Source organism: Poecilia latipinna, unplaced genomic scaffold (assembly GCF_001443285.1).
Source record: "Poecilia latipinna isolate Pla-1442-1.1 unplaced genomic scaffold, P_latipinna-1.0 Scaffold1370, whole genome shotgun sequence".
Lineage (NCBI taxonomy): Eukaryota > Metazoa > Chordata > Actinopteri > Cyprinodontiformes > Poeciliidae > Poecilia > Poecilia latipinna.
The window spans coordinates 118,287-131,236 of record NW_015113986.1 but is presented as its reverse complement, the minus strand read 5'-3'; the positions used below and the strand labels follow the sequence as shown (position 1 = coordinate 131,236).

At 41.9% G+C, this 12,950-nt stretch overlaps 1 protein-coding gene across 2 annotated transcripts in view; it reads left to right on the top strand.

The window, feature by feature from the left end:
- adar (adenosine deaminase RNA specific) overlaps positions 1-12,950 on the top strand; it is a 26,554-nt gene that overhangs the window by 6,588 nt on the left and 7,016 nt on the right. For both annotated transcript variants that reach the window (XM_015056255.1, XM_015056256.1), the window contains exons 2-15: positions 795-2,518; positions 2,790-3,094; positions 4,029-4,224; positions 4,318-4,514; positions 4,884-5,019; positions 5,822-6,060; positions 6,219-6,375; positions 7,810-7,978; positions 8,183-8,276; positions 8,404-8,520; positions 8,622-8,749; positions 9,873-10,055; positions 10,169-10,281; positions 12,159-12,286. In XM_015056255.1, the coding sequence (XP_014911741.1) occupies positions 920-2,518; positions 2,790-3,094; positions 4,029-4,224; positions 4,318-4,514; positions 4,884-5,019; positions 5,822-6,060; positions 6,219-6,375; positions 7,810-7,978; positions 8,183-8,276; positions 8,404-8,520; positions 8,622-8,749; positions 9,873-10,055; positions 10,169-10,281; positions 12,159-12,286 (3,761 nt within the window). In that variant the 5' untranslated portion in view covers positions 795-919. The remainder of the gene's footprint in view (positions 1-794; positions 2,519-2,789; positions 3,095-4,028; positions 4,225-4,317; positions 4,515-4,883; positions 5,020-5,821; positions 6,061-6,218; positions 6,376-7,809; positions 7,979-8,182; positions 8,277-8,403; positions 8,521-8,621; positions 8,750-9,872; positions 10,056-10,168; positions 10,282-12,158; positions 12,287-12,950) is intronic.

Here is a 12,950-nt window from a genome sequence, read left to right as displayed (position 1 = left end):
GGCGACCCCAGCCCCTATTTGGCCCCCCGGCGCCCGGCCCCCCCCCCCCCCCTGTCGCTGCTTGTTACTCTGATGAACCAACACACTGCATTGTGCTCCATTACTATGGGCCTGCTGGGCTCGGTGCTGACCACACCACAGGCGATGAAACCTGACTCAGTATTGGGTGTCCTCTTGTTGTCGCTGGCTGATGCAGACATCATTGAGTGTTGTCGGGTATGACACCGGACGCGGAATCGATGTTTATAAAAATCCGAACCGTGCAATTTGAAATTCAGATCATAATCCCCGGTGTTTGTTTCGAGGTAGAGAAATAAAGTGTCTGTACAGAAAATGAAAAGTTGCTGGATTATCTGTTATGTTTCTCTGAGTCTCCATTACAGATTTCAAGCCGCAGCATTAGTTTATAATGCTAGCAATAATAAAAAGCTGCTACAAGCAGTTTTGAATTATTAAACCATTCGCTTTCACCTCAGGATTACCTTTCAGCGTGACACAGAATGATGACATGTCCCTCTGCAGTCTCTTTGCTGACTTACTGTGTTATGATATGAAAATAAATGCAGTACAGATTAACCCCTGCATATACTCTTCAACTGTCTATGTTTAAACCTCCTCAGATTATCCACTCTGTGGTGTGCTGCATTTCAGGACAGCAGTGGTGCCCTTGGAGTGTAGGGTGTCCGACTTGTCCAATGACACTTAAGCAGACTGAAGGGTTGCTCACTGACGTGATGGTTTCTTTTAACCTTTCTACTTATTATGTCTGTTCTGACTTTGTTTTTCACTTCCAGCGTGTGTCCATCCTGAGCCAAGGCTCCATCTTCTGTGATTTCTGTTGGAATCCAAGTGCTTGGCGTGATCCTTAAGCTGAACAGAGAGCTGCTCCGGCCCCCCTTTTTAGCTCAACCCCTGCGCTATGAGCAGAGGTAGAGGAGGGCCTTACAAAGAACAATTCTACAGGCGCCCACCTCCCCACCTACAGGCCAAGGAGAACTACTACAGACCAGTTCAGGCCCAATTTTTTCATGGAGAGAACCCCGATCTGATCCAAAACCTAAATTACTACAACCATCCTGGAGGGGCCCCTCAGCCGCCACGTCCTCTGCACCCATCGGCTCCCCCTGAACCAAGCCACATTAGATTGGCTGCTGCTTCTGACTACATACATAACCAAGGTCAGGGCGGCAGCCCAGCTCCAAATTCCTTCCTTTGCAAACAAGCAGAGTTTCTAAGAGGACAGAGCACCGAGGCGCCACAGTTTAGATCCAGCCAACGAGGCGGGGGCTCACCATTCAGCAGGCCACCTAGTTCTCCATACCAGGCACCATCAGGCTATATTAGACATTCAAACCCAGGCAGCAGTCCTAGAGGTCGAGGGGGCTTCAGCCCAAACCAGATTTTTCGATACTCTTCAGGTCCAAGAGCAACTGGAGGGGCCCTGGGCCCTCGATTACAAAATCAAAACCAGTTTCAAGGCAGAACCAGCTACAATCAGTCATCCAACAGACAATGTTGGCCCCAGACAGAGTCTCTCTGTGACCGTTTTCAGAATCTGTCTCTTCAACAAGATCAGTCTAGCAGAGGTAGAGAGAGGTTTGATAGATACCCTTTCCCCAGCAGCTCGACAGAGTCGAGGTTCGAAAGAGTTAATATCACTTTTACGCCAGATATACAGGAGCAGGTGCACAGAGCTTTGGCTGCTTTGAAGACAGGTGAGAGGATCTCTGCTAAAGTATTAGCTAGAAGAATCCATTTACCCAAAAAGACAGTAAACAAGGCTCTCTACTCTTTGGAGCGGTCACACAGAGCTTATAAGCAAGAAGTGCTACCTCCTCTGTGGAGTTTGTACAGGGCGGAAGGAGATTACGTCTCTGACAGCAAAACTCCAGCTTCATATCTGTATTTTGGTCCAGAACATCCACGAACAGCTGAAACAGAAGCTGTCCCAGAAAAGGAAATCAAGGGGCAGGTCAAAGAAGAGGACTCCGATACAGAATCAAATTCTTCTTACAGCTCGTCTTCAGAGTCTTTTGACTCTGAAAAAGCTCAGTCTGCGGCAGAAAGTCAGAACGAAAAAGATCGTCCAAACACAACCAGCTGCACCCATCAGGAGGCTACTTGTCCCATCATGGCAAACAGCAAAGAGCAGGTTTTACAATTTCTTCTAGGTGTAGGAGAGGCAACTGCTCTTGTCATAGCCAAAAATCTGGGTCTTAAAAATGCCAAGCAGATCAACCCCACACTTTACGCTTTGGAGAAGCAAGGTGAAGTCAATAGGGATAGCGACGTCACTCCTCCAAAATGGATGCTTTCTGCACACCGCAAAGAGAGGATGGAAAGGAGCTTAAAAATTGCAAAGAGTGCCTCGGTTTTTGGGAGTCATATGGGAATGGAAATCTTTAAAGAGGAGGATACTGCAAGCGCCGATTTCCTATCGACCTTACCTCCTGTACCAGGACTTGAGCCTTTGCCACTGTTGGAGGATTTGCTGCCAGAGCAAAGTCAAAGTTTTGAGGTACGACAAGATCAATCCTTTTTAACATTGTTATATTTTTACTTTCAAGGAATATTCCAGAGTTTCTATTGTGAGGTTCTGTTGAAAGGTTAAATGCTGATAAGTTGATCCTGTGGAAAATTAGAGAGACCAAAGCAAAACATTGCCTCTCCCTCTTAAAACAAGTTTCAAGTTATGTCACAGCTGTTTCATTTTGCCCAGTAGTAGATTTTAGTTAATTTTGACTAAATTTATAAACTAAAACCTAACCCTTTGTTCCTCATTTCCATAGCTGCCTGTGTTGTTGAGTGAGGACAAAGGTCCTGGCGAGCAACTTTGGGCCTCTGATGAAATCCCAGAGTACCTCAATGCAATCCGGCGACAGACCGACGCAAAGAAAATGGCAGAACAGCAGGATGGTGCTGTGGGAACCGTCGCTGTGTCGGTGGCTGCACCCCCTCCTCAAAATCTGCGGGCCAAATTACAGGAAGTGAGGCTGAAGAACCCTGTCAGCGGCCTAATGGAGTATGCGCAGTATCTGGGCCAAAACTGCGAGTTCCAGCTCCTTGACCAGTCAGGACCCTCTCATGACCCGAGGTTAGTCAGTCGACCTTTTAAGTGAGCATGTCGCCTTTAGCAAGAATAATCCGTTATTTACTTGGATATGCCTGCGTTAGAGTTGGAAAAATAAGGTCTGGATTGATGCTCGTTATCACCAGGAGCAATGTGAGATCCATCATTTTAGTTTTGTGTTTGCACCTACGTTTGTTTATCTCTTTGAAGTACCTCTGAAAATCTTTGGAGGGAAAGCCTGCTTCCAAGAATGAAAACAACTTAATTGTTATTCATCATAGGAGCCGGTGTCTTCAGTTAATCATATATTCAGGGTTTTTACATAGTCTTGAATGAAAAATAAAGAAAAATGTTTATACTTTTCAGGCTTTCCCCCCCCTCTTTTTTAAGTTTCCTTATGGAGAAAACAGCAATAATGCACACCTTTCCTTGATTTTATTTTTGTTACATTTTACCCACTAGTATTTTTGTTCTTGACTTGCTCACTAAATGCACACTCAAAAAGGGCTATTTCACTCCTTTTTCAACATCAAATTCATAGGTTTATGAAACTAGTTGTTTTAAAAATAGCAAGCAATACACCCAGCCTGCTCTATTTTGGTATTTCACAAACAAAATAAAAAAGTCAGCCTCTATCATGAAATCCCAGTCCATTTTGGTAGATAAGAGTTGTGATTTTGAAACAAAGCTACTGTTACTCCACAAACAGAACTGTGAAACGATGCAATACCATGTTTAAAAAGCCAGAAGCCAACATCAGCAACTTGTTTCTATGGAAGCTATAGATAAAACTACTATGCAAGCAGATTGAGGTGATCATTCTGATCTCATAATTTTGAGAAAGCATCTTGAAAAAATATTAACATTTCAGTCTGGTAATGCATTCAAGTGTTGTATGTCGATAGCTTGGGTGTCTGTTTGTGATTTTCTTTTTTTTTTTTTTTTTTGCTCTGGTTAGATTTCGCATGCAGGTGATGTTGAATGGGAAGCTGTTTCCCATCGCAGAAGCTTCCAGTAAGAAGGTTGCTAAGAAGGATGCTGCAGCCGCCGCGCTGCGCATCCTTATCGGAGAGATTCAGGGAGGACAAGGTCCGCTGGAGGAGGCAAATGCTGCCGGTGTTGACCAAATGTTGGATATACTTCCAGACACAAGCGTGAGATTTTTTTTTTTTTTTACTTTGTTAAAATAATTTCTTTATATAAATATAACTATATATAACAAGTTATTTCCCCCGTCTCTTCACCAGGGTTCAGTTGAAAATATGTCAGGAACCTTTGGGTCGAACAACGTCGAAGTACCAGGGGAAGGACCTCGACAGCCGCTGTCCCGGTCTCTGCCTGGTGGGAAGAATCCAGTGTCTGTGCTGATGGAGTACAGCCAGCGCAGTGGAAACTCCATCGAATTCATCAACACCGGGCAGGCAGGCCCACCACATGACCCAAGGTTCTGGCTCCTTCATTTCTATTTGAAGCAGATCTCCCTGCCGAGTCCGGAGGTTAACTTCCTCTGCAGTCACACATTTCAGCCTCATAAAAGCAGCTATCTGTTAAATCTGTTCGTAACGATCTGATGGAGACAATACCATCTTTATCTATCTTGTCTTTTCATCCCTTTAAGCTGAGATGGAATGCCACATTTCATCCTCTCTTTGCTTGCTGTCTTTTCTTAAAAAAACAAAACAAAAAAAAAATCAAGGCATCATAAGCTGTAGAGGTACCATGAGTCTAACTCATTTGTTTAAGTCTTTGACGCAAACAGGAGTTTTGTATGTTCTTGATTACCCCATTTTAACCCTTTCTGTCCTATATCCAGGTTCATGTTCAGAGTGAAAGTTGGAGACACGACGTTTGCCGAGGCCTCAGCACCAAGCAAGAAGGCAGCACGTCAGCTGGCAGCAGAGGAGGCGGTTAAAGAGTTAATGGCTGATGGAAAACTGCAAGTCAGCAAGGTAATAAATACAGGATGTTAAAGACCTCATATTATTATTCTCATAAAGTTGTTGAAAAGTTAAAATCAGGGGGGGGAGGGTTATTAAACAGTTTCGAAGTTTTGAATGTCCTGTACACCACTGTTCAGTCTGCCATCTGAAAATAAAAAAAATTGAACAACTGCAAACCTACATGGGCTTTTCTGTAGAAGCACCCAGGAAGAGTTATAGAGAGCATCCACTCTGGTGGAAAAATGTATAACTTCCAACAGCTGATGGAAGTTAACCGGTTGAATCCAGAAAAGTCCTGGGAGAAAACCAGTTAGATGTTGCCACAAGCTGGTTTTGTGCAGGACAACATCCCCAAACATGTAACCAGAGCCGCTTTGAAGAGCTGAGAATCTTTCATAGGACACTTTCCATACGGTATTTTGAAGGAATAATGATGCAACACTTCATTCTCTAGATGTGCGTACCTCATAGAGACATACTAAAATAAATGCCTCGAGGCTGTTGTTCTACAGGTAGTGGCTTCTACACCATGATATAAATGTAAATGCACACCACACTTCTCAGATCTTTAAAATCATGCGTCATTTCTTTCATGCACCTCTTCTTCTGAGTCTGTTGAATAAAATCACAGTCAAAAACACTGAAATTTCTAGATGGTGCAATGAAAAGCTCTGAGGGGTATAGTTGCTTTATAAGGCACCAAACACTGTAATAAACTATATTTATTAAGGATATGATGAAACCTGTTCCCCTTGCCGACTCTTTCACATCTCCTCGGCCTCGCCCCTCATTTCTCTCTGGTTTCTTACAGCCTCAGTTGCCCCTCGGCCCGTCCTTTGAAGGAGACGGAGGTGCTTTCAGAGCAACCTGTCCTTCGTTGCCTCCTCTAACTGCGAGTGAGTTGCAAGCTGCCCATGAGGCAGGGGTCGGGGACCTCATCAATCACCTGAACAACAACGCCGTGTCAGGTCTGTTGGAATACGCCAGAGCTCGGGGCTTTGCTGCTGAGATCCGCCTGGTGAGCCAGTCTGGACCTCCACATGATCCTAAGTAAGTGCAAATGTTTTTTGTTTTCAATTTTTAAAAGCTTTAAAAAACATTCAATCAGAGAATGTAGTTTTTCTTTTCTTAGATCTATGCTTAGTTATATACGTATTTCTTTATAGGACTTTGACAGGTTCTCCTTATTGTCTCTACTCCCTGCTCAGGTTTACCTACCAGGCAAAGCTGGGCGGCCGGTGGTTTCCTCCAGTTTGTGCCTCCAACAAGAAGCAGGGAAAGCAGGAAGCTGCAGACGCGGCGCTGCGGGTTTTGATTGGAGAAGCTGAGAGAGCAGCACGCACCGGAGAGCTAATCCCAACTGAGGTATCTACAATTAGGACACATAAATTATTGAGCCCAAAAGTAAAAAAAAAAAATCTTCTCCAGATTCACAGGAGTTGATATTGAGCCAACATCAACTCCTGTGATGTTGTGCAGAAGTCAAGTTCTGCACAACTTGCTTTCGTTTCTATAATCCAATGATTATAGAAACAAAAGCAAGTTTTGTTTTTATAAGTCAAGTTCTGCACAACTTGCTTTTGTTTCTATAATCATTGGATTATAGAAACAAAAGCAAGTTGTGCAGAATTTGACTTCTTTCTTTCAAAATTAAATACATTAACCCACAATACCGGGGTGGGGAATAACTTGCTAAACTTTTCATTTGTTCTTTAATGGATAGTTTATAATTGTTCAACTTGGAAACTGTTATGAGAATGTAAAATATACAGTGTTGACTTCTGATATAAAAGTACACTTAATAGATAAATGTGAATGAGTTTAATCACTTTAGTAATTGAACTTTATACACACACAATAATTTTACTTTATGAAGAGAATTGATTCAAACCCTCTGCCCTGTGCTCCTCCTCAGGTTTATACTGAACCTTGTTGTCATAAACACACTGGAATCTTCCAGGCAATACATTCCCACCCGTGATTACGCCTCAGGCCAAATGTAAAAAAAAAAAAAATAGTGTGGTGGAAAAGTAAATCTTGTCATCCCCTTTGCAGCTTAATGCTTTGACTGACTTTATAAAAAGTGGTGCTGAGACTTGTGCAGACACATCCATACTATCAGTTTCACCAGAAACTAACGCGTTAGGGTGTAATTAGTTTTGATGACTCAGAATTCTTATCGCAGATCTGGTTCTGCAGTTATTTCTTTGGCTACCGCATGTGCCGATAACCCAGTTAACATCAGAAGGATGCCAAGGATTAGTCATCACTGGAAAATCGGTAGCTCAACACAACTGTGACACTTTAAGTGTGGCTAGGATCAATCTTGTTTTCCTTCATTAATGATGAATGTTGTGCTGCTTAGTTACATTCAGAAACCGCATAATCTGCAAAAATAAATGACCTACTGTTAATTGCACAACCTTGCCATATGAATGTGGTTACAGCTTCACATGGAACCACTAGAAATGACCAAACAGAAGACCGGTTGCCAAAAGGGATGTAATGCCTGTTGACATACTGTAAATAGATTTTCTAATGTGGCCTATTCAAGTAAAGGCTGCATCTACTTTTTTTAAGCCTACCTGATTGTATTCTCTTTGTCTGCACTGTAAGTGAATGAATCATATTCACAGATTTCTACACAGGAGAAGCAAAGATGTGTAAATAACCTGAAAATAATTTGTCTGAAGTAGGTTAATGGGTTGCGTGCGTGTGTGTGTCTTCAATACACAAGAAATGAATCACATGTAGAAAAACCTATAGTTTAAATAGCTGAGTTTCTTTCTTTCTTTCCAGCTACCAGTAAGTGGCAGCACTTTGCACGACCAGATAGCCATGTTGAGCCACCAGCGTTTCAACGCCCTGACCACCCGCATCCAGCACAGCCTTCTGGGACGCAAGATTCTGGCCACCATCGTCATGAGAAGAGGGGAGGGACTGGGAACTGTCGTCAGCCTCGGAACTGGTAAATCCCTGACCCATAACAATCGTCGGGTTGGATGTAAACAAAATGTTGTCCCTGCATTTTTGCCTGTTTTGTCTGTTTATTCTTTGCTTAGAGGAATTTAGTGTAACAAATAAGACAGAACTGGGTCACAGAAGAACTGAGAGGCGTTTTGGTTGTCGTGTTGGTTGACACTGAATGTTTTTTTTTTTTGTTTTTTATCAGGAAATCGTTGCGTTAAAGGGGAGGAGCTGAGCCTCAAAGGGGAGACAGTAAATGACTGCCATGCTGAAATCATCTCCAGGAGAGGATTTATACGGTAGAAATTGATACCATGCTTCTTCATTGATGTTTCTCCCTCATTTCTAAAAATACGCTCTCCTCTCCCAGAACCAGCCTGCGTGACTTTATTTTGAGATGTAACCCGCCATCTCCTTTCTTCTCAGGTTTCTGTACAGCGAGCTGCTCAAGCACTACGATGGAGCAGACGACAGCATTTTTGAGCCCGCAGAGGAAAACAAACTCAAGATCAAACCTGACATTACCTTTCACCTCTACATCAGGTCAGGACATCTTCCAAAGCCTTTTTAGTCTGGCACGTTTGTGTTTCATTCTGAATGCCTCTTAACTTTGGTTAATGTTTTTTCTGTCCTTTCCTGCACAGCACGGCACCTTGTGGGGACGGAGCTCTGTTCGATAAGTCGTGCAGTGAGGCAGGAGATGAAATCGAGGGCCACAAGCCGCTTTTTGAGAATGCAAAGCAGGGCAAACTTCGTACTAAAGTGGAGAATGGTGAGACAAAAGTGCAAAATGAAACGGACTACGTGGGAAGCTACAGTGGACAGAAAAAGTCTGCTCTAGTTAACTTACCAGGTTTTTGTGGTGTTAAAAACAAGTCCAACAGAACTAATTCCTGAATACTCCCTGTTTGTGTAGACCTCTATTGCTGTGGTATGTCTCCGCTCGCAACAAGAGCTCGCCTCAGACTGGTCCGTTCGAAATATTCAATGTTATTCTGATGTAGCCATTTTTTAAATTAGATTTTCTGCTGAAGGATGAAGTCCGTTTTCAGCTTCCAAGCACAATACTGAAGGTTTGCACCTTCAGTTGGTATTTAAAACTTTTCATGATTCATTTCACCTTTACTGCAGGCTCCCACTCTAGATGCAGAAAATCGCCCATGAAGCACGATTCTTTCACTACCACGATTCTCTTGTGGCTGTGTGCCGTTTTGTTGTTTTTGTGCCAAACATGCTTTTTTTGGAATCATGGCTAAAATGTGTTATCAGGTCACACTACATTTCCCATATGTCTTTGCAGAATTTAGCCTTGCTTGGCAGTTTTGGTTTCAAAGAAGTCTTCTATATTGTTGTGGGATACAGTTACATGCAGTTTTTTCATCGGTTTTGGTTGGGTGTCCAGCTCCTGGCAATATAATTGGCAATATACGTTTTCCTCTTCATGACTACATTAAGTTTGTTCGGTGTTGTATATTTTGCTTTGGAAATTCTCTTATTCCTTTCTCCTGACTGACACTTTTTTGACACTAAAATCCCTTTGATGCTTAAGAGGCTCTTTCCAGATCACAGCATTTTCTCAGAGGTGCAACAAAGTAAATGTCAGGAAAACCTTCTAGAGTGGCTCAAGTTTGTTTTGGATTATTCTGAGCACAGGGGGCGTTTAAATTTATGCTGTCGCATTAGCCGAGCTCTTTGCTCTTTGTTTTACCCCTAGAAGATTTCAGTTTGTGTTTGACTTCAGCTGTACAGGTCATTTGTCAAATTAAAGGTGGAAACATGCTGTTTTAACAGGCAGCCACAGCCCTTTCATATCTACTCTAAGGCATTTTATTCATATCGAAGCCCTGCTTCTGGTTTGTTTGGAAGAGATGCAGCTTCTCTCTCGTTGTGTGCAGGTGAGGGGACCATCCCAGTGGAGTCGAGTGCCATTGTCCCCACCTGGGACGGCATCCAGCACGGTGAAAGGCTGCGCACCATGAGCTGCAGTGATAAGATTCTGCGCTGGAACGTGCTGGGCCTGCAGGGGGCACTACTCTCTCATTTCTTGCATCCTATCTACTTAAAGTCCATCACCCTGGGTAAGTCATGCTGCTGGACGACGATTGTCACCGTCTCAGACAACTATTTGTAAGGTTTAGCAGTAAGTCAGAATACGCCCACTCTGACAGATTTATGTCTTCCATCATGACAGGCTATCTGTACAGCCATGGTCACCTGACGCGTGCGGTCTGCTGCCGGCTGGCCAGGGACGGCGAAGCCTTCTCCCACAGTCTCCCTCCTCCCTTCACCCTGAACCACCCGGAGGTGAGTATCCAAGTTGTTCTCAAAGTCAGGACACAGACATAAATCAGAAACACGGAGGTCATTCTCACTAAATTAATTCATTAAGCTGCCAGCTCTCCTATTTGTGCCTTCACAGCTGTTTTTCATTGTTCGTCGCATGTAAATGGGTCTCATCCATCAATTAACAAAAAGCAGAAGGGTTCCTGTTGTGCTGCCAGGAAAAAAAAAGTCCAAAATCCAGTAGCTGGCAGTTAAACTCATCACTTGCATCCTTCTGTTTGCTGAGCCTGTCATACATATCAATTAAGATCTAATAGGCTCCACTATTAACAATTAACTATCACCCCACATCTATTGGCACCCCTGAATGTTTTTAAAACTCAAAATAAATGAATATTTTATAGCTGTGGTATAATCTGAGAAAGAGAAATAGAAAATTAATTTTAGTGCATTTATTCAACAGTTGAGGGAAAGACACGTTAAAGCATTTTTAACAGCTTTTTTTTTTTAATTTTTGAATGAACATTGTTCATCAATGTTCACTGTTAATAGTTAGGCAAAATATTTTTATTTGCATCCCATGGAATAAGATGGAAAGAAGGTTTTGCCCTTAAAAACCTGAATTATATGTAGAATGCCCTCTCCAGAGTGACGAAAATAAATATAATTCAATTCTTAGAAATTAAATTAAAATCTCTTTATTTGTTGCTTTTTAGAAAGGAAACTAAGTGCTTTATCAGCATTTTTTTTCTGTCATAAACTCAAAGTAAACATAAAAATCTTGTAAACAAATTTGATAATTCAAAGGAAGTGCAGCTAGATGGGATCTAGGAATGAAATGAAAACAGATTTTAACTTGCCTCTCAAAAAGGTCAGGAAAAACACGCCGTGTATTCAGAATGTCAAATATGAGACTGAACTGGAAACAATGGATGCGTCTCGGGTCAGTTAAAGTTCAACTCTGAAGGATTGTTTTTTTTTCCTTTTATTTTAATTTATTCTGCTTTGTGCCGATACATTTCATAAGGCTGGAAGATGCACACTGAGGGACTTCTGACCGTTCCTCTTAACACGATCTCCACAGATCATCTCTGACACTTTCCTCTTCAGCTCTCTAAGCCCTGCGGGGCTTTTGTTCACATTCATCCATTGTTTCTCGCCAGAGCCACCTGGAGAGGAAAAGCTGAGTGCTCAAAGCGGTCCTTAGCATCTTTATGTTTGTGATGGTAGAATGGAAAATGGTTTTCTCCGTTATGTCTCCCAGTCAACCACTTGTGATCTAGATTGTGCCTTAATTGTCTCGGAGACTTGGTAACCTTTTCTCCCTCCTGACTGCCAGTGGCTTAGAGAAACGGCCCTCTTTGTCACATCATGCACATATTTGTACTCCCAGTGAAAAATGGAGTATGAACTCAGCAACTAAAAGTTCCTAGAAACTCTAATCAGCTTAAAGAAAAGCATCACAAAAAAATGTTTATTATTTACTTTGTATTGAAAGTGTTGTTAGAGGTACAAATAATTATTCCCCTGGTGACTTTAGCAATTGATTCTTAACACGGGATGTTTCCCCCCCCCCAGTAAATAAAAGTACTTCACTATAGGTTGCTTTTTTTTTCTTTAATTTTCACAGTTATATTTCTGTAAAAAGATACATCTACTTTAAGCCTCTTCACACATCTTTACCAGGAGTGCCATTAAAATAGTACATGCAACAATCTGTTAGGCTGTTTGCATCTTTTTTATTATTGATTTTACATTGACTGTTATACTCCTAATTGTGCTGAGCGAACAAGTTAAAGTTGTGTTGTTTCTCCATGTCTAACCAAGACTGCCAAGCTATTGTTGTAATTTAGTTTACATCCAAACCTTTTTTTTTTTAACTCCCTGTTGAATTAAAGGTGGGCAGAGTGAGTGTGTACGACTCCACCAGGCACACAGGCAAGACCAAGGAGTCCAGTGTGAACTGGAGCTTTCCAGACCAGCACAACGTAGAGGTGCTGGACGGGACCAAAGGGAAGTTAGACGGGTATGTGTCACACTGTTACCTCTCCCGATTGCTGTACGCACCTGGTGTTTCCTGTAGCCTCCCTTGTTGTTTTTTTTCTTTAGCTAATACAATCAGAGCATCATGAAAGCAGAATCATTCTCTGGGCCAGTTACATTCAGGAGTTTAGTTGGGTTCCTACAGTCCCATTCTGTTTTCGGATTTTGCAAGCCTCATTTAAAGATTGTAATTAATACACGAGGATGACTAACTCTTATTACAATAACCTTTGAAATAATATAATCATTGCCCATCCCCTCTGTACCTTAAATAGCTGCTATGGTGGAAATAATTATGTGTTTGTTCTTATGCTATTGTCCCAAACACATTCTCTTTATTTACATGTAAAAGTCACTGGTATTATTAAAATTTTTATGTATGTTTGTGCAACATTACCCACTTACAGTAAAAATTAGACAAATCATGATGCCAGCACCACCGTGTGGCATTTATTGGGATTAGAATCTCGTGAATTTTTATTTATTCCTCATTCATAATGTTGCTTATGCAAACCAATATTTTGTTTCCCTTACGTTCCACCATGTCTGTCTCTTTTTTTTTTTTTTTTTTTTTTTTTGTTTTTTTTCCATAAATCAAAAACGAAAACACCCTCCATATTTTTGCCCTCTTTGAACAAGGAGCCGCT